The 13,214-nt window shown below is 42.3% G+C and overlaps 1 protein-coding gene across 1 annotated transcript in view; it reads left to right on the top strand.

The window, feature by feature from the left end:
* AFF3 (AF4/FMR2 family member 3) overlaps positions 1–13,214 on the top strand; it is a 318,503-nt gene that overhangs the window by 275,404 nt on the left and 29,885 nt on the right. Inside the window, 5 exon segments of the mRNA XM_039548666.1 lie at positions 3,034–3,695; positions 3,697–4,066; positions 5,317–5,441; positions 8,959–9,160; positions 11,696–11,823. Coding sequence (XP_039404600.1) covers positions 3,034–3,695; positions 3,697–4,066; positions 5,317–5,441; positions 8,959–9,160; positions 11,696–11,823 — 1,487 coding nt within the window.

Here is a 13,214-nt window from a genome sequence, read left to right as displayed (position 1 = left end):
ATACCTACATCTGCTCATCACCTCAGCCTCCCCTTTACAGTCTGGGGAGAGGAGAAGACGTTTTTAGGGCCCAGCTCATCTGGCCTATTTCATATGTCTATTTAAAGAGAGAATTTTTCACACCCTAGAAGAGTAGTCCACTGACTGGAGAAGGAACTTGTTGACTAGCTAAGATATAGGTGTCGATGTTGTACAGATGAATCCACCCACAATATTTAAGGAAATGTATCACATCCTCCTGTTTCTCCATGAAGCCTGGCACATGTGTATGTCTCTGGTTCGTTGATCCCTGAAAGTATCTTTGTTCTGTTAAGTTTCCTGGTTTGAGTTTTCATGCCAAACCTATATTTAATTGTAAGTCAGCTGATCACAGACTGCTATTCCTATTACTGGTGCCCATCTGGACAGTACTGGCTTTACCCAGTTGAAAACTACCCGGTTCTCTAAAAGGCCCTAGGGCAGCATACTTCCATGACACCAAAACCAATAGGCAGAGAGCATTTTGGTATCAGAACACTCTGGATATATATTCATATGTATTTCCATCCTTATATGCTGCTGAAAAGCTTCCAATTCAAGCAAACCAGCTTTTCTTCCACAGAATGGTGTGTGGAGTGGAAATTCGAGATTTTCTCCCACAAATAATTACAATTAGGCATGTACAATGGATGGGCAAAAATTTTCAAGTGAATTTTCCCAATCCATTTTTTTACCAGTCCTGCTGTCTATTCTTGGCTGTCATGATTTGTTCTCTTGCAAGGTACTTTCTTGTTTTTTTAATATGATCTCAAAGTACAGTAAATTTCAGTTAGAACAATCAACTGAATAAATTACTTCCAAAAATGAACTAGCATCAATCATGTACCCTGACAATCTCAAATATTCCAAAATGGTATCGGGGCCAAAAATTAGTGAGAAAAGTTTTAAAATTCTGATTCTTAAATTTGGATTCTTTGAATTTCCCTGATGGGCTGCAGGCATTTTACTTTTATCAGATGCATCTTAAAGGATATTTTTAGCAGACAGGGTTTTTTTCAGAAGCCACAAAGATTTGAATTTTTATTTAAATAAACCTCCAAAGTGCACCTGAAACTCCTGATAAAACCAGTAAAGCTGGTAACACTGTTGATCCTTTTTATTAAACTTCGTAGTTGGCAAATAGGTTGGTAGGACTATAGTTACTATGCCTAAATAGCAGACATACCACTCTAGGAAAGTGCTGTGCTGCCAGGTTATGACACTGTAGCCCTTAATCACTTCTTTCTGCTGGTTTACTGTGATCCCTTGAAATCCGTGAGCCACCATTTTCAAGAATTACAAGATACATGAAGAGGCAGAACAGGATGTAACAGATGAATTGGAAGTTTTTTTGAACCTTCAAGCAGCACTCACTCTCACCTATATTTATGGGCAGAGGTGTATTTTTCCCCATGTGTTTCTGATGTATTTCCTTTTCTGAAATACACCTGAACAGTGGAAAGACTTCCATGTATAGTGAACTTTTATTATATATCGAGTAAATTCAATATGTGCACAGTGAATGGCACCAAACAAATCTATCTGTATTTTCAACAGCAATAAAAAAAATGCAGTTCATTTTTAGATAAAGAGTTAAGGGTTGTAAAAATACAGCTTCATCCAAGAGAAATATTGACCATCCATTTTCAAGATTTACAGCTCAGGAAAGAAATTCCTCATGTAAGATATTAGGGAGCATGCTTTAAAAAACATAAACATAAGGCAGTCCTGCAAGCTTCCCATAGGTTTAGGCTAGTTCAGTAATGAGTAAATTAGGCACTTCAGCTAGAAGGAATATTTTTATCATATGAATTCCAGTGTCTAATTGTTTTGCTTATTTTAGGAGCCTTTGCTCCATGTAGAGTGAATACAACCCTCGGTGGGTGATTCTGAAGGCGCCCTTGGCTGTACAGGAAACCTGTGTTGCCCTCAGGCATCTACTTTAAATAGGAAGTAAGATACTCTTTTAAGTTAGAGACTGTGGATATTCTCTCTTGAGCAAACTTTCTTCCAGAGCACTGATGGTTTTCATGTTCAACTCATGACAGTTTTTGATTATTCACATGCAATATCTTAGTGAATCAAATTTTGGTTCCATCTGAGGAAATCAGGAATTTTTTTGCTTTGGCTTCTGTGGGGTTAGGTTATGACTAGCCATCTACTCCATCATTTATATCTTTTGGGGGGTTTTGCCTTTCCTCTTCATTTTATTACATTCAAATTACTGATTGCAAGAAGCACTAGAAAACAGGCACATGTTGTTCTGCAATAACATTGTCTGAGCTGTGGTTACATTTGAAATCATGATTATCCCACTTCTTCCCTGTCCAAACATCATTATGTTTTAGATGTGCTCTTATAACTTGATAGTGTTGGGACAGAAATTAAAAGAAAAACTAACAGCCACACAATACTCACAAAATGAACCCTTGACAGCACTACCACACAACAAATGTTTGTGGATTATAATGTCAATACCAGGCAGATTACATGAAGTGCTTGATTAGCCCTCCAACTCCCCACCACGTGCCACTTTGTATGCTCTTTAAATGCTTGCTGTATTTACTGCGGTGGCATAGGACACAAAATACACATCCCTAGCTTTCCTGATAGCTATTCTCCCTTAGCCTCAGCTGTACTTCTGCCTTGTTTTCCTCCCTTCCTATCGCCATTGCACTGTTTTCCTATTTGGAAATTTGGAAGTGTTTCCCAGTAAAGCCAATGGCAGAAGTCTGTTGTGAATCACCCTTGGAAATGATCAATCACAGAAGCCCTTCTTCTCAACTCCAGACCCCATTGTGAAACCAAAAACATCCGCGCTTGAAAGGCATGAGCCCTGTCCTGCCACTCAGGGCCAGTGCCAAGGGGTTGCCACAGGTTAGGGAGGCTCTTGGACCGAAGGAAAATCTCTGTGGTGCCCGGAGGGATGCGGCGTTTCGGTGTCCCTGAGGGACCCTCGGGGCGGGGGCAGCAGGGCCTCGGCACTAAGCTCGTTGCTGTCTGTTTCCCTTTCAGCCTGAGCCGCCCTCGTCCAACAAGTGGCAGCTGGACAAGTGGCTGAACAAAGTTACCCCTCACAAAGCACCCATCCTAACCCACCACGATGGCCCGGCGCTGGAAGCCCATCCCTACTACGGCCGCGTGAAGGCAGAGCGGCAGGAAGGAGAGAAGACCCCGGCTGAGGGCCCGGCCGAGCACCGCAGTGGGGAGAGCCGCACGGCCGCCGCCGCCGCCGGAGACGGACCGCGGCCCAGGACCGCCAACAAAGCCCCAGGCAGCAAGGGCAGCCGGCAGAAGTCACCCCTCGCTGCCGACGGCGGGCCGCCGAGGCGCGCAGCAGGGAAGAAGGCACCGCGGCGGGCCGAGAGGAACTCCGCCGGAGACGGGCCGCCCTGCCCCAGCGCAGAGGAGCCTCCCCGGAGCCACGGCTTCCCTGAAGGCGCTGCTGGCGAGGCGCCCAGGGCCCGGCCAGCCGGCGGCGGCTGCAGAGCGGGGCACCGCCGGGAGCCCCGCTCAGCTGCGGCTGGTGAGAAGCGTCGGGCCCGAGGGCCGAGCAAAACGGCGCCCAAGTCCAAGGAGTTCATCGAGACCGAGTCTTCATCCTCGTCATCTTCCTCCGACTCAGGCTCTGAGTCGGAGCGGGAGGAGCGCCCGCTGCCCAAGGCGCCAGTGGCAGCCGGGCCTGAGCCGCGGGGGTACCAAGGACGCGGGGACCGGCACCGCCAGCAAACCCCACGGCGGCTGCAGTGCCTTTGGCTCTATTAATGCCAGAACTAGTAGTGAAATAGCAAAGGAGCTGGAGGAACAGTTTTACACCCTGGTTCCTTTCGGTAGGAATGAGCTCCTGTCTCCTCTGAAAGACAGTGATGAGGTAAAGTCGCTGTGGGTCAACATTGACTTGGCTCTTTTGTCCAGGATTCCAGAGCGTTTGCCCGAAGAACCGCTGGCCATGAGCGCCGGAGCAAACCAGGCGGCCAGCCTCCCGCAGGCTAGTAGTGCTGAACCCCCCGCAGAGAAGGGTTTACCGAAATCTAGAAGGAAACGCAAGGTGAGCTGCTGGGGAACCGATCAGAGGGGGTAGGGGAGCCTCCACCAAGTGGGAGGCAAACACCGCTTGCGCCCACATCCTGTACTCGATGGCAGCGTCTTCTCCAGGCTGGCGTTTCAGAGCTGGGATTTGTCCCTGCTTTCCACGTAGGGACTGGCCAAACCCCAGGGGAGATGCCATCCCAGGAGGAGATGAAATTCCCGGCCGCGAGGGATCACAGCCCCTTGGAGACAGCGTTGACTGGTGGCGTGTGCCTTTGCATGCCTTAGCGAAGGCACTGCCTTTATAGTAGCATAATTTTCTCTCCTGTGGCTTCTCTCAAAACCTGAGCATTTGGAAATGATGCTCAGGTCAGCAAAGGAACAACTGTCTGATGTCTTGTCGTAGTCCGCACAGTATCACTGCGTATGTGGTAAAAGAAGAGGCAGCATCTTTTTTCCCTTCAGACTGTCAGCAAGAGGCAAGCCCTTCAGTCCCAGCAGGGAACCCTGGCTTTGTGAGAGATGCATTCGCAGAGACCTGGGATCTAACTGGTCCTGGCTCCCTCACATCCTGGTGGCCCCATTTTCCCTTGGGGGTACAGGTGTAGGAGTAGGACCATAGTTCATTAGCTGCCCCCTTCTCAGCAGCACTGTCACAGTGGCTGGGTGGGCACAGCCCTCTGCTCACATCCACTCTTCTGCCCTACTTCTCCCACTCACTTTCTGGTGCCAAGGGGAAAGCCCCCTCCACTCCATGGCCAAAGCTGTCCACCAAACAGGCTTTCTGGTCTGTTTGTACCAATCTGACCCCAAAAGTCATTCTGAACTGCAATCACCTTCTGTTCAATTTCTGGACAGTTCTGCTGTGCATCCTGTCATCTGTTGCTCTCTAAACTACTGTATGTGTCCAGATGGATCTGTGTATTTTTGAGGACCATTTATCTAAAGCAGTCTTCCACGTTGTTTTATTTTTCTTCATTTTTTCGTTCTTCTTTTTTTAGTATCTGAAAGGTGGCAACCCTGGTTCAAGTGGGGAAGTGGTGGAAACCAAGTTTTATATTGTACCCCTTTCTTTACATGCTGCCTCTTTAGATTTTATTTTTTAAGACATGGACCAATCATTTCTGATCCATGTTAGATATATACTCAAAGAAAGTACCATCATTTGTAGCAAAATGACAGAAAATGCCAGCCCCTGACTTGCTGAAATATTTTTGGATCTGTGGTTAATCCAAACCATGAAAAATTATTACTTTTCTCTTCACTTAGTGTGAGAATGAGGAAGAGTGCAGAGACATCAAGAAGACTCACTTAGAGCGAGAGAGCTCTTCACGATTAGCTGCCTCTGCCCAAAGCATCACAACAGCAAATCACTGCAATATGAATGAAAATAGGTAAGCTTTTTCCTTCTTAGTTACCACTGAATCATACAACTTGTTCCAGTTCATTGCCAGGTGTTATTTTTTCCTTTAGTAGGATTTATTTTTTAATTATCGCATTTTATGTTGAAAAATTACCCACTGCATTCTCTGTTCTTCTGGTTTAATAATCAAATTAGTAGCTCCTGACACATTCACGTATGTGCATTTTTGTCCTATTGTACAAAGAAGTTGTGAGCTCAAGTGTGAGGCTCAAGGCAGTGCAATTGTCCAAGACATTCCCTAACACTGTGTTTTAGGCACCAATTCACATATACAACCATCTTATAGTCCTTTCATATAGTGTTACAAGTTTCAAGCTTTAAGTTTGACTATATAAATAGAAGTATGTATCAGTTCTGTGGAAAAGATTGAAAAAAATATTCATAACAATGCCTGCAATACTCAGTTCCAGAATATAGCTGAGATCCAATATTTTTGAGATTACAAGCATTCCATTCTGTGTAATTAGTAAGTGTTCTAGGACAAGGAACTTAGACTTTTTAAAAAGTGAGATTTTCAAAGGATATAGGGCATGAAACAAAAGATGAATATTAAGCATTTGCTGGCATGGTTTATGCACACAGAGCCCTATCAATGTCAGAGCAATCATACTTGAGCTTCTCTGGGGGCTTCCAGCAGTCAAACTTAGACACGCTCCTTTTCAAAGAGTTCAGCTGCCTGCTGCTTGGTACATGCTGGTCATCAGTATTTTTTTTTATTATTATTATTTTTCTGGTAGTATTAGGGTACTTCTTGGGGTGAAACTGCTATAAACAAAGAAAATATTTGTATTTATTGTACTAGGCTTTTCTGTTGTACCCATCTTTGATGAGATTGAGCAATTCTTGTTATTAATACTGGAAAAAATCACAGAAAAAAATTATACATATAGTGTTTATTCAAAAATACACATTAAATTTCTTTGTCTTGACATGTCACATACATTTCATAAAGTGAAAACAATGCCCAGAACAGTTCCTTTCTTGTGGGTGGTTGCATGCAGACATGCCATTCCTGTCACTGCCATGCCATATGTTTTATGTTGCATTAATTTTCAGAGAGTGGCATGGCTGTCTTAGCTTGCTGTGTCACAGGGTTAATTCTGTGCTTCCTGGAAGCAAGACAGTAATTTGTGTTTTTCTTGACATTATATTGAGTACTTCCGGTTGCAACTGTATATTAGAGAAACAGAGAATTTCTGAAATGTACATTTGCCTCCTAATTCTTTCCTGGTTTGCTCTGCTTCCAACATGTTTCTGTGGTTTGTGCTAGTGTAGGACATGATATCAAATGCTGATATTCCCACAGCTGAGGAAGGGCTACTGAGGCTGTAGCTAGATATCGTGACCTCCTGGTCCTCTTGCAACCAGCATCTGCTCGTGCTGGCACATCCCCCCTCCAGTTATACCACCATAGATGCCTCTGAGGGGGTTCCTGTAAATATACTCAAGAAACTTGTTTGAAACCAGAACTCTTTATTTTTTTCCTTTTCCTTTTCATTTTCCATCTTCTTTTTTCTTCTTTTGCTTTTCCTTTCTCTTTTCCTTTCCTTTTTTCTTTTTCTCCTCCTTTCTCCTTCTCTTTTTATTTCCTTTTTCTTTTTGCATTTTATCTTTCTATTTCTTTTTCTCTGGTTTTTTTCTTCTTTTATTTTGTTGGGTTTTTTTTGGCAGAGTAGTATAATTCATCTCCCAGTAAATCCACCCAGACAGTTTTGGCAGCTCAGCTGAGGGCTGATAGCAGTGAGAGGAGCAAAACCACCTTCAGCCATGAGCATTTTCTATTTTGGAATTACAGTCTGAGATGCAGACTAAGTAAGGTCCTGTTTGACAAGAAAGGCTGTAGGCTCAGAGATACCCCAGATCTCTTGCACCTGTATCAGATCCACAGTCTGCCCATTCCCAGCGGATGACAGCTCTGAGACTCTCCTCTGCTGCAAGTTGTCCTGCATGGCTTCTCAGTATAAGATGTGCTGCTGCACTTTGACTGCTCACAGTGTGTTCAGGTGGGCCCTACTCAATGTCCAAAGGCCATGTAGGAGGTGTGCAGCACAAGCAGAAATTTCAGCTACTCCTCACAAGCTCAGGGCCAAGCTTTTGAGGCTTGAGTATACTTCCAAAGAGCTGTGGCTTCCCTTGGATGCTTTAGGCCTACGCTTCAACAGTGATGTATAAACATGGGTAGCCAAGGAATGGGTATATGTTTGAAAAGAGGAAAAGAAATGACAACATCAGCCTGCACATTCAACATAGTGCTGAAGATCTTATTTTTCTTAGGGTGAGAAGAAGGGCACGGTTGTCCATCTTACGCACTCTGAGTCTTGCTTTTGTAAACACCACTGGTCATTAAAGCAAAACAGTTGACCTAGTGTTTTAAAGGTACCACGCTGTGTGAAACAGTAAACGTTCTGAATTACGATTCGTGGCTTCTTTTACAGCTACTTTTTAAAGACTTGCCAGATAAATGGACAAATGTATGATAAGAGCACATTTAATTAGCTCTGTTCCCTGAAATTATGTGCAGAAATGAAGTATAGTTTTTACTGTATTCTTTTTTGCGATTCCATTAAGTGTATATTGTCTGATACAGTAACTATAAAGAAGTGAGAATTGTCCATAAAAAGTAATAGGCTGAATAAAGGGGAATGTGACAAGGAAAGGTATAGTGTTAAAATTGTCTTTCTGACCTTAATCGCAGTTTTAGTCTTAATGCCAACTGTCTTCTTAAAAAAACTTGCATTTTTTGTGTGTTGCTTGAAGATTTTCAGCTAAATATTTTCTTCAAATTAGTGCATCTGAAGTTTATTTCTGGGCATATTTATATGGTATGTCTGACTTCTCATCCAAAATTTCTCCCAAATAAATGAAAGCTGAAAATACTGTCTGTGTTACAGCTTTCTGCTTTAGAAGACAGAGCAGCTCACATTTCTCTGTGTCTACTGTTTGCATATGTTTCCTTTTGTCTGCATTATCAGCCTATCTTTCTTTGTCTTCAAAGTCTGTATTAGATTAGTATAAACACTGCTACCAAAGGCTGGGCATTGAGCACAAAGACAAGCCAGTCATCTTTAAATACATTTCCTGTTTTAGTTCACATATGGTTTTATTGCCACAGCTTATAAATTGTCACCTGTAATGGTGAAATAAGGCTCCATAACCTGAACTTACATTTCAGAGCCTAATCTTCATCTCCAGCTATCCCTTAAGAATGGTGAGCAAGTAGCCATTTATCTCTGTATTTTTTTTCAAGTACTCTGATACAGACTTTATATTAACTTCAGAATGACAATTTGCCTTGAAGGGAAAGAGAAGAAACACGATACAAATTTGTAAATGAACTCCTGGTCCCCATACTGTAAGCTCTTTTCCAGATACCAATAGACTTTATCCTGCCAGCAGGTTTTAAATTCAAAGTTTTGGTAATATATAAAACATTTACCTTTCTCAAAGCCAGCTTTGTGACACTCCATTACTGTAATTTCCATTTCCAGCTTGGCAATACCAATAAATAAAAATGAGAAAATGCTTCGGTCACCCGTCTCTCCCCTCTCTGATGCATCAAAACACAAATATTCCAACGATGATTTAACTTCCTCCAGCAGACCTAATGGCAGCAGTCTATTACCTTCCATCTCCTCCAGCAAAAAACATAAGGGTGAAATCCAGTCACAGCTACATCCCGGAGATTTCAATGTAAGTGTATGCTGTTGTTCACAATGTAAAGCTTAGCAGTATATTTTCCACTTTGTATTGCAGTCTGTGATAGTTTTGCAGAATGCTATGCAAAAAAAAGTTGTAATAGTTAATGTTATTTTCTAAGTTCAGCTTTTCTGGTTTGGAGTTTAGCAAGGCATAGAAGAAAGCAAAGAGGTCAGGCTGTAAGACAGGCAAGTAACAAAGGCTACATAAGCAAAAGGTAAAAGCTAATGGCCCAAAACAAATGCCTTTAGTCCTCCAGAGCATTGCTTGGGCATGATGCAAGCCCCCTACATTCATGGTGCATAAGGCCCCTACTGTATAAGGGCTTACTCAGCCACTGCCTAACCATGTGTGTGCCTACAAACAAGTTCTTCTACCTTTCTTAGAACAAACTTCCTCAGATTCTACTTATACCAGTGAACAGGTTAACACCAGCCTCACAACTCAGTTCCATCAAAGCCCAGGTATTCATATCCTTATCAGAGAGTCTTGCTCACACTAATTGTGCCCAGAGCACTCTAGTACAGCCAGATAAGGCTGTACTACAACACTGCATTGTGGCCTCTGCCTTCAGAGCACAGGAGACAGAGGAGGAGATGCTGCCCCTATTTATGCATGAGTTCTGTGATTAGAATGCTGGAGTAAAGAGCCTGTTAGCTCTTTTGATTGAGGAAATTTCCGTCTCTCATCTCATCTTTCAAAATCATACCCTACCCTCCAGCCTACAGGATACTGAGAGTGGATGATCAAGGGCAGAATACTGTCACCTCCTCCCTATGACACTGTTCTGCTTTGTGTGAAATGCCTAAAAGAAGCAATTTGGATACCATCATCTTGATGCCCACTGCTGTAGCTTCTAGAGAAGCTCTTAAGGCACTCTGCTGCCCATGCTCCTCTCTTTGCTACAAAAGCTATTCATGGTTTTTATTCTGTATCTATTTGCTGTGTTTGTTATTCGATATACAAGAGGCTCCCAAAGCCTAAGTATTGGTGCCTAAGCACCTTCTTGGAAAACAAGCAACCTGAAATGTAGCAGTGGCCTCTTCCAGCAACTTTTGCTGTAGGGATAAGTGGCCTCCCTCTATCTGTGAAATATATATGTTCATACTTAAATAGATTTTTTTTTTTTGAGAGTGGAGGAGGAAATAGTAAATATAATCTTAATTTTGGATACATTTTCAAAAACAAGTTACCATAATTTGTGTTTTTTAAGAATATTTCACAGATGCTTTTGGTAAATTGAAAAAAAAATTACATAAAATATTCCAGTAAAAAGGCCTTTAACATATTATAGCTATTCATTTATTTTTTCATTAATTAAATGTAAAGTTCTAAACATTTTAACTTCTAAAACATAAATTTGGAAGTTTATAACCCATTCAGAATTATAATTATGATTCTTCACTGGATATCTTGAAAATAATTTAAATTCCTTCACAGGCAAACGTGCTGGAAATCAAAAGTAAAAGATGATTGCTTTATGATCCACACCCTTAGCAAATGCATTTCACTGAGATTTTCTGCATAGCCTAGCAATGCACCATTTGGTCAACATTTAACAACCTTTGCAATAAAATTCTTATGTATCTGGTTATTCATCTGAAAACTTTAGCCTGATGAACTGATCTGGATGTGCCATATAGAAAATGAGAGCTCATGAACTATGAATGTTAAACTTGGCTTTGTTTTATCCCATCTTCCCAGCTGGCACCTAACTGGCAGGCCCAAGTGGTCCTTCAAATTTCTGTGAAAAACTGCAAGCAAAGCTTGCCCACGATGCACTTTTATCCATTTGAGCTTTTTTCCCCATGTCCCTGGTGCCTTTCTGCCTGTCACCTGATGATGAACAGCATTTTTTGGCAGTGGTTATCAAGCAAAAACAACCTGGGGCCCTCTGTTTTGCACTATACCAGTGCACAGTAGCCCCCACAGCAGGTCACTTGGTGGGCCAAAGGTCCTCAGGAGACCACATCAAGAACAGGCCTGCAGCTGAGGGAGTGCATGAGACCCTGCCGAAAGACATGCTTCCACTGCAGCACAGAGAAGTGATCTTTGAAGCTTATCAGGGGTCCAGAGCACAAAGAAATCTGGACTACAAATTCAACCACAGGCACATCACCAGTGTAGTGTGAAACAAGTCAAACGTGAGCCATGCTCTCCTAAGCAAGGTACAATGCTAGGTTGGAAGCTGAAGGCAAGAGGTTTAACTTAATCTTCTAAATGACAACACATCTATTCTTTAATTATTTCACTTACTGTGTTTCAGAGTATTTTGATAGTTACTAATAGTTTAGCTCAGTTTCTGGTGTATATCATATTGAACTCAAACCCTTTACAAAGTGCTCTGAGCAATGTCTGTGAATTCATGTCCATCGGTGACAGGACACTTACACATACTCCCTGCTGAAATAGCAGGAAAATTAGCTTCCAATTTTCAACACAATGTAAAGACGCTCTGGTTTTTGTTACTTTTTTTTTTTGAAGTTAATAGCCAATTCCTAAATGTCTTATCTACTGTTTGTTGTCTAGAAAGCAATTCACATCAATTCAGAAAACGTTCTTCTGTGCAATAAGCCACAGTTCCAAACAGAGCCTTGGTCACCTCTGTCCACCACACCCAGGGACTGCAGAAGAACAAAGCTTATCTTCGATGATATGTGAGTACCTACGGCTTTAAAATAAGAAAACAATAGCATTGAAAGAGAGGAAAATATAATTGGTCCAATTGGACTGAGACATTGCCTGATGTTTTATAGTAATACTCATTGAGAAATGAATGAGAAATACTATATAAAACCTTCATTTTTCATCATAAGTCTCTAACCACAGAATCGTAGAATTCATAGAATCATAGAATGGTTTGAGTTTAAAGGTACCTTGGAGATCACTGAGTGCCAATTCCCCTCCATGGGAAGGGCTGCCACCCACTAGACCGGGTTGCTCAAAGCCCCACTCAGCCTGTCCTGAAACACTTACAGGTATGGGGCATCCACAACTTCTCTGGGCAATCTGTTTCCATGCTTCATCACCCTCACAATAAAAAATTTCTTCCTAACATCTAGTCTAAACCCACTGTCTTTCACTTTGAGTCACTCCCACTTGTTGTGTCACTACAAGCTCTTGTCAAAAGTCCCTGATCATCAGGGAGCAGTGAGGACTGGTTGTTCCCTAAAGGACAGGGAGCCAAGAGCCAGGATGCAGAACACAGCTGGCAGGGGTCCAGTCCCACAATGCCCAAGCAAGGTGGGCAGAGCAAGCCCAAGGTTGGAGTCATCCCTGCATCCCTGAGCCTTGATAGCTGCTGCTGTCATGGCTACTGCTGCTCAGCTAAAGGTATCACAAAGTCAGGGGAGCAGGAAGCAGCAACGGTGAGCATGAGCATCTGGAGAGATACCTGGCCCTCGCCACTTCCACTGCATTCTTCACACATCCTTCGCTCTCCTCCTCTTAAAATAATTTAAGCTTGTAACTGTCTTTATTTTTGGTAAATTAAAATAGTTGGTTTGTTCCCAAGGTCATTTAGGACATAGTATTATTTAGATAAGGTGTAATGGTGAAACTGAAGGTTGAAATTCTAGTGTCTAGAAAATCTAGATTCTTTTTGACTGGTAATGTTATGGCCTGCAAATACTGGTGTTTGCTCCTGGAGAGTATAGAAGAGGTTCTGTTCAAGGTATGTCTCAAACTGCATGAAGCTCTGAGCTGTGTGACCTTGACGTATTTTTCATATTCCCAGACTTTGACCCATGACATCTCAAACTCCTTTATACCAAAGGAAACCCTGGGATAACAAACAACCTGGTTTCCTTAGGAACTGCTTTCTACTAGAATTGGATTTTGAATATTTTTATTATTATTATTATTACTGCTGTTGTTGTTATGTTTGTTCACGCTCTCTGGTCTCAAGGTTAACCAGAGAGACAGCAGCCTCTCATAAAGAGGAACCACGTTTGCTACTATAAGATGTAAATAATTCCTGTGGACTTCAAAAGGATGTAACTGGTTTGTATGTCAAGAAAAGAGGACTGGTGAGATTAATTTTTGTATA

The sequence above is a fragment of the Corvus cornix genome, chromosome 1 (assembly GCF_000738735.6).
Source record: "Corvus cornix cornix isolate S_Up_H32 chromosome 1, ASM73873v5, whole genome shotgun sequence".
NCBI classification, from domain to species: Eukaryota; Metazoa; Chordata; class Aves; order Passeriformes; family Corvidae; genus Corvus; species Corvus cornix.
Note: the sequence above shows the minus strand (reverse complement) of the source record. Positions and strands in the feature narration are given on the sequence as shown.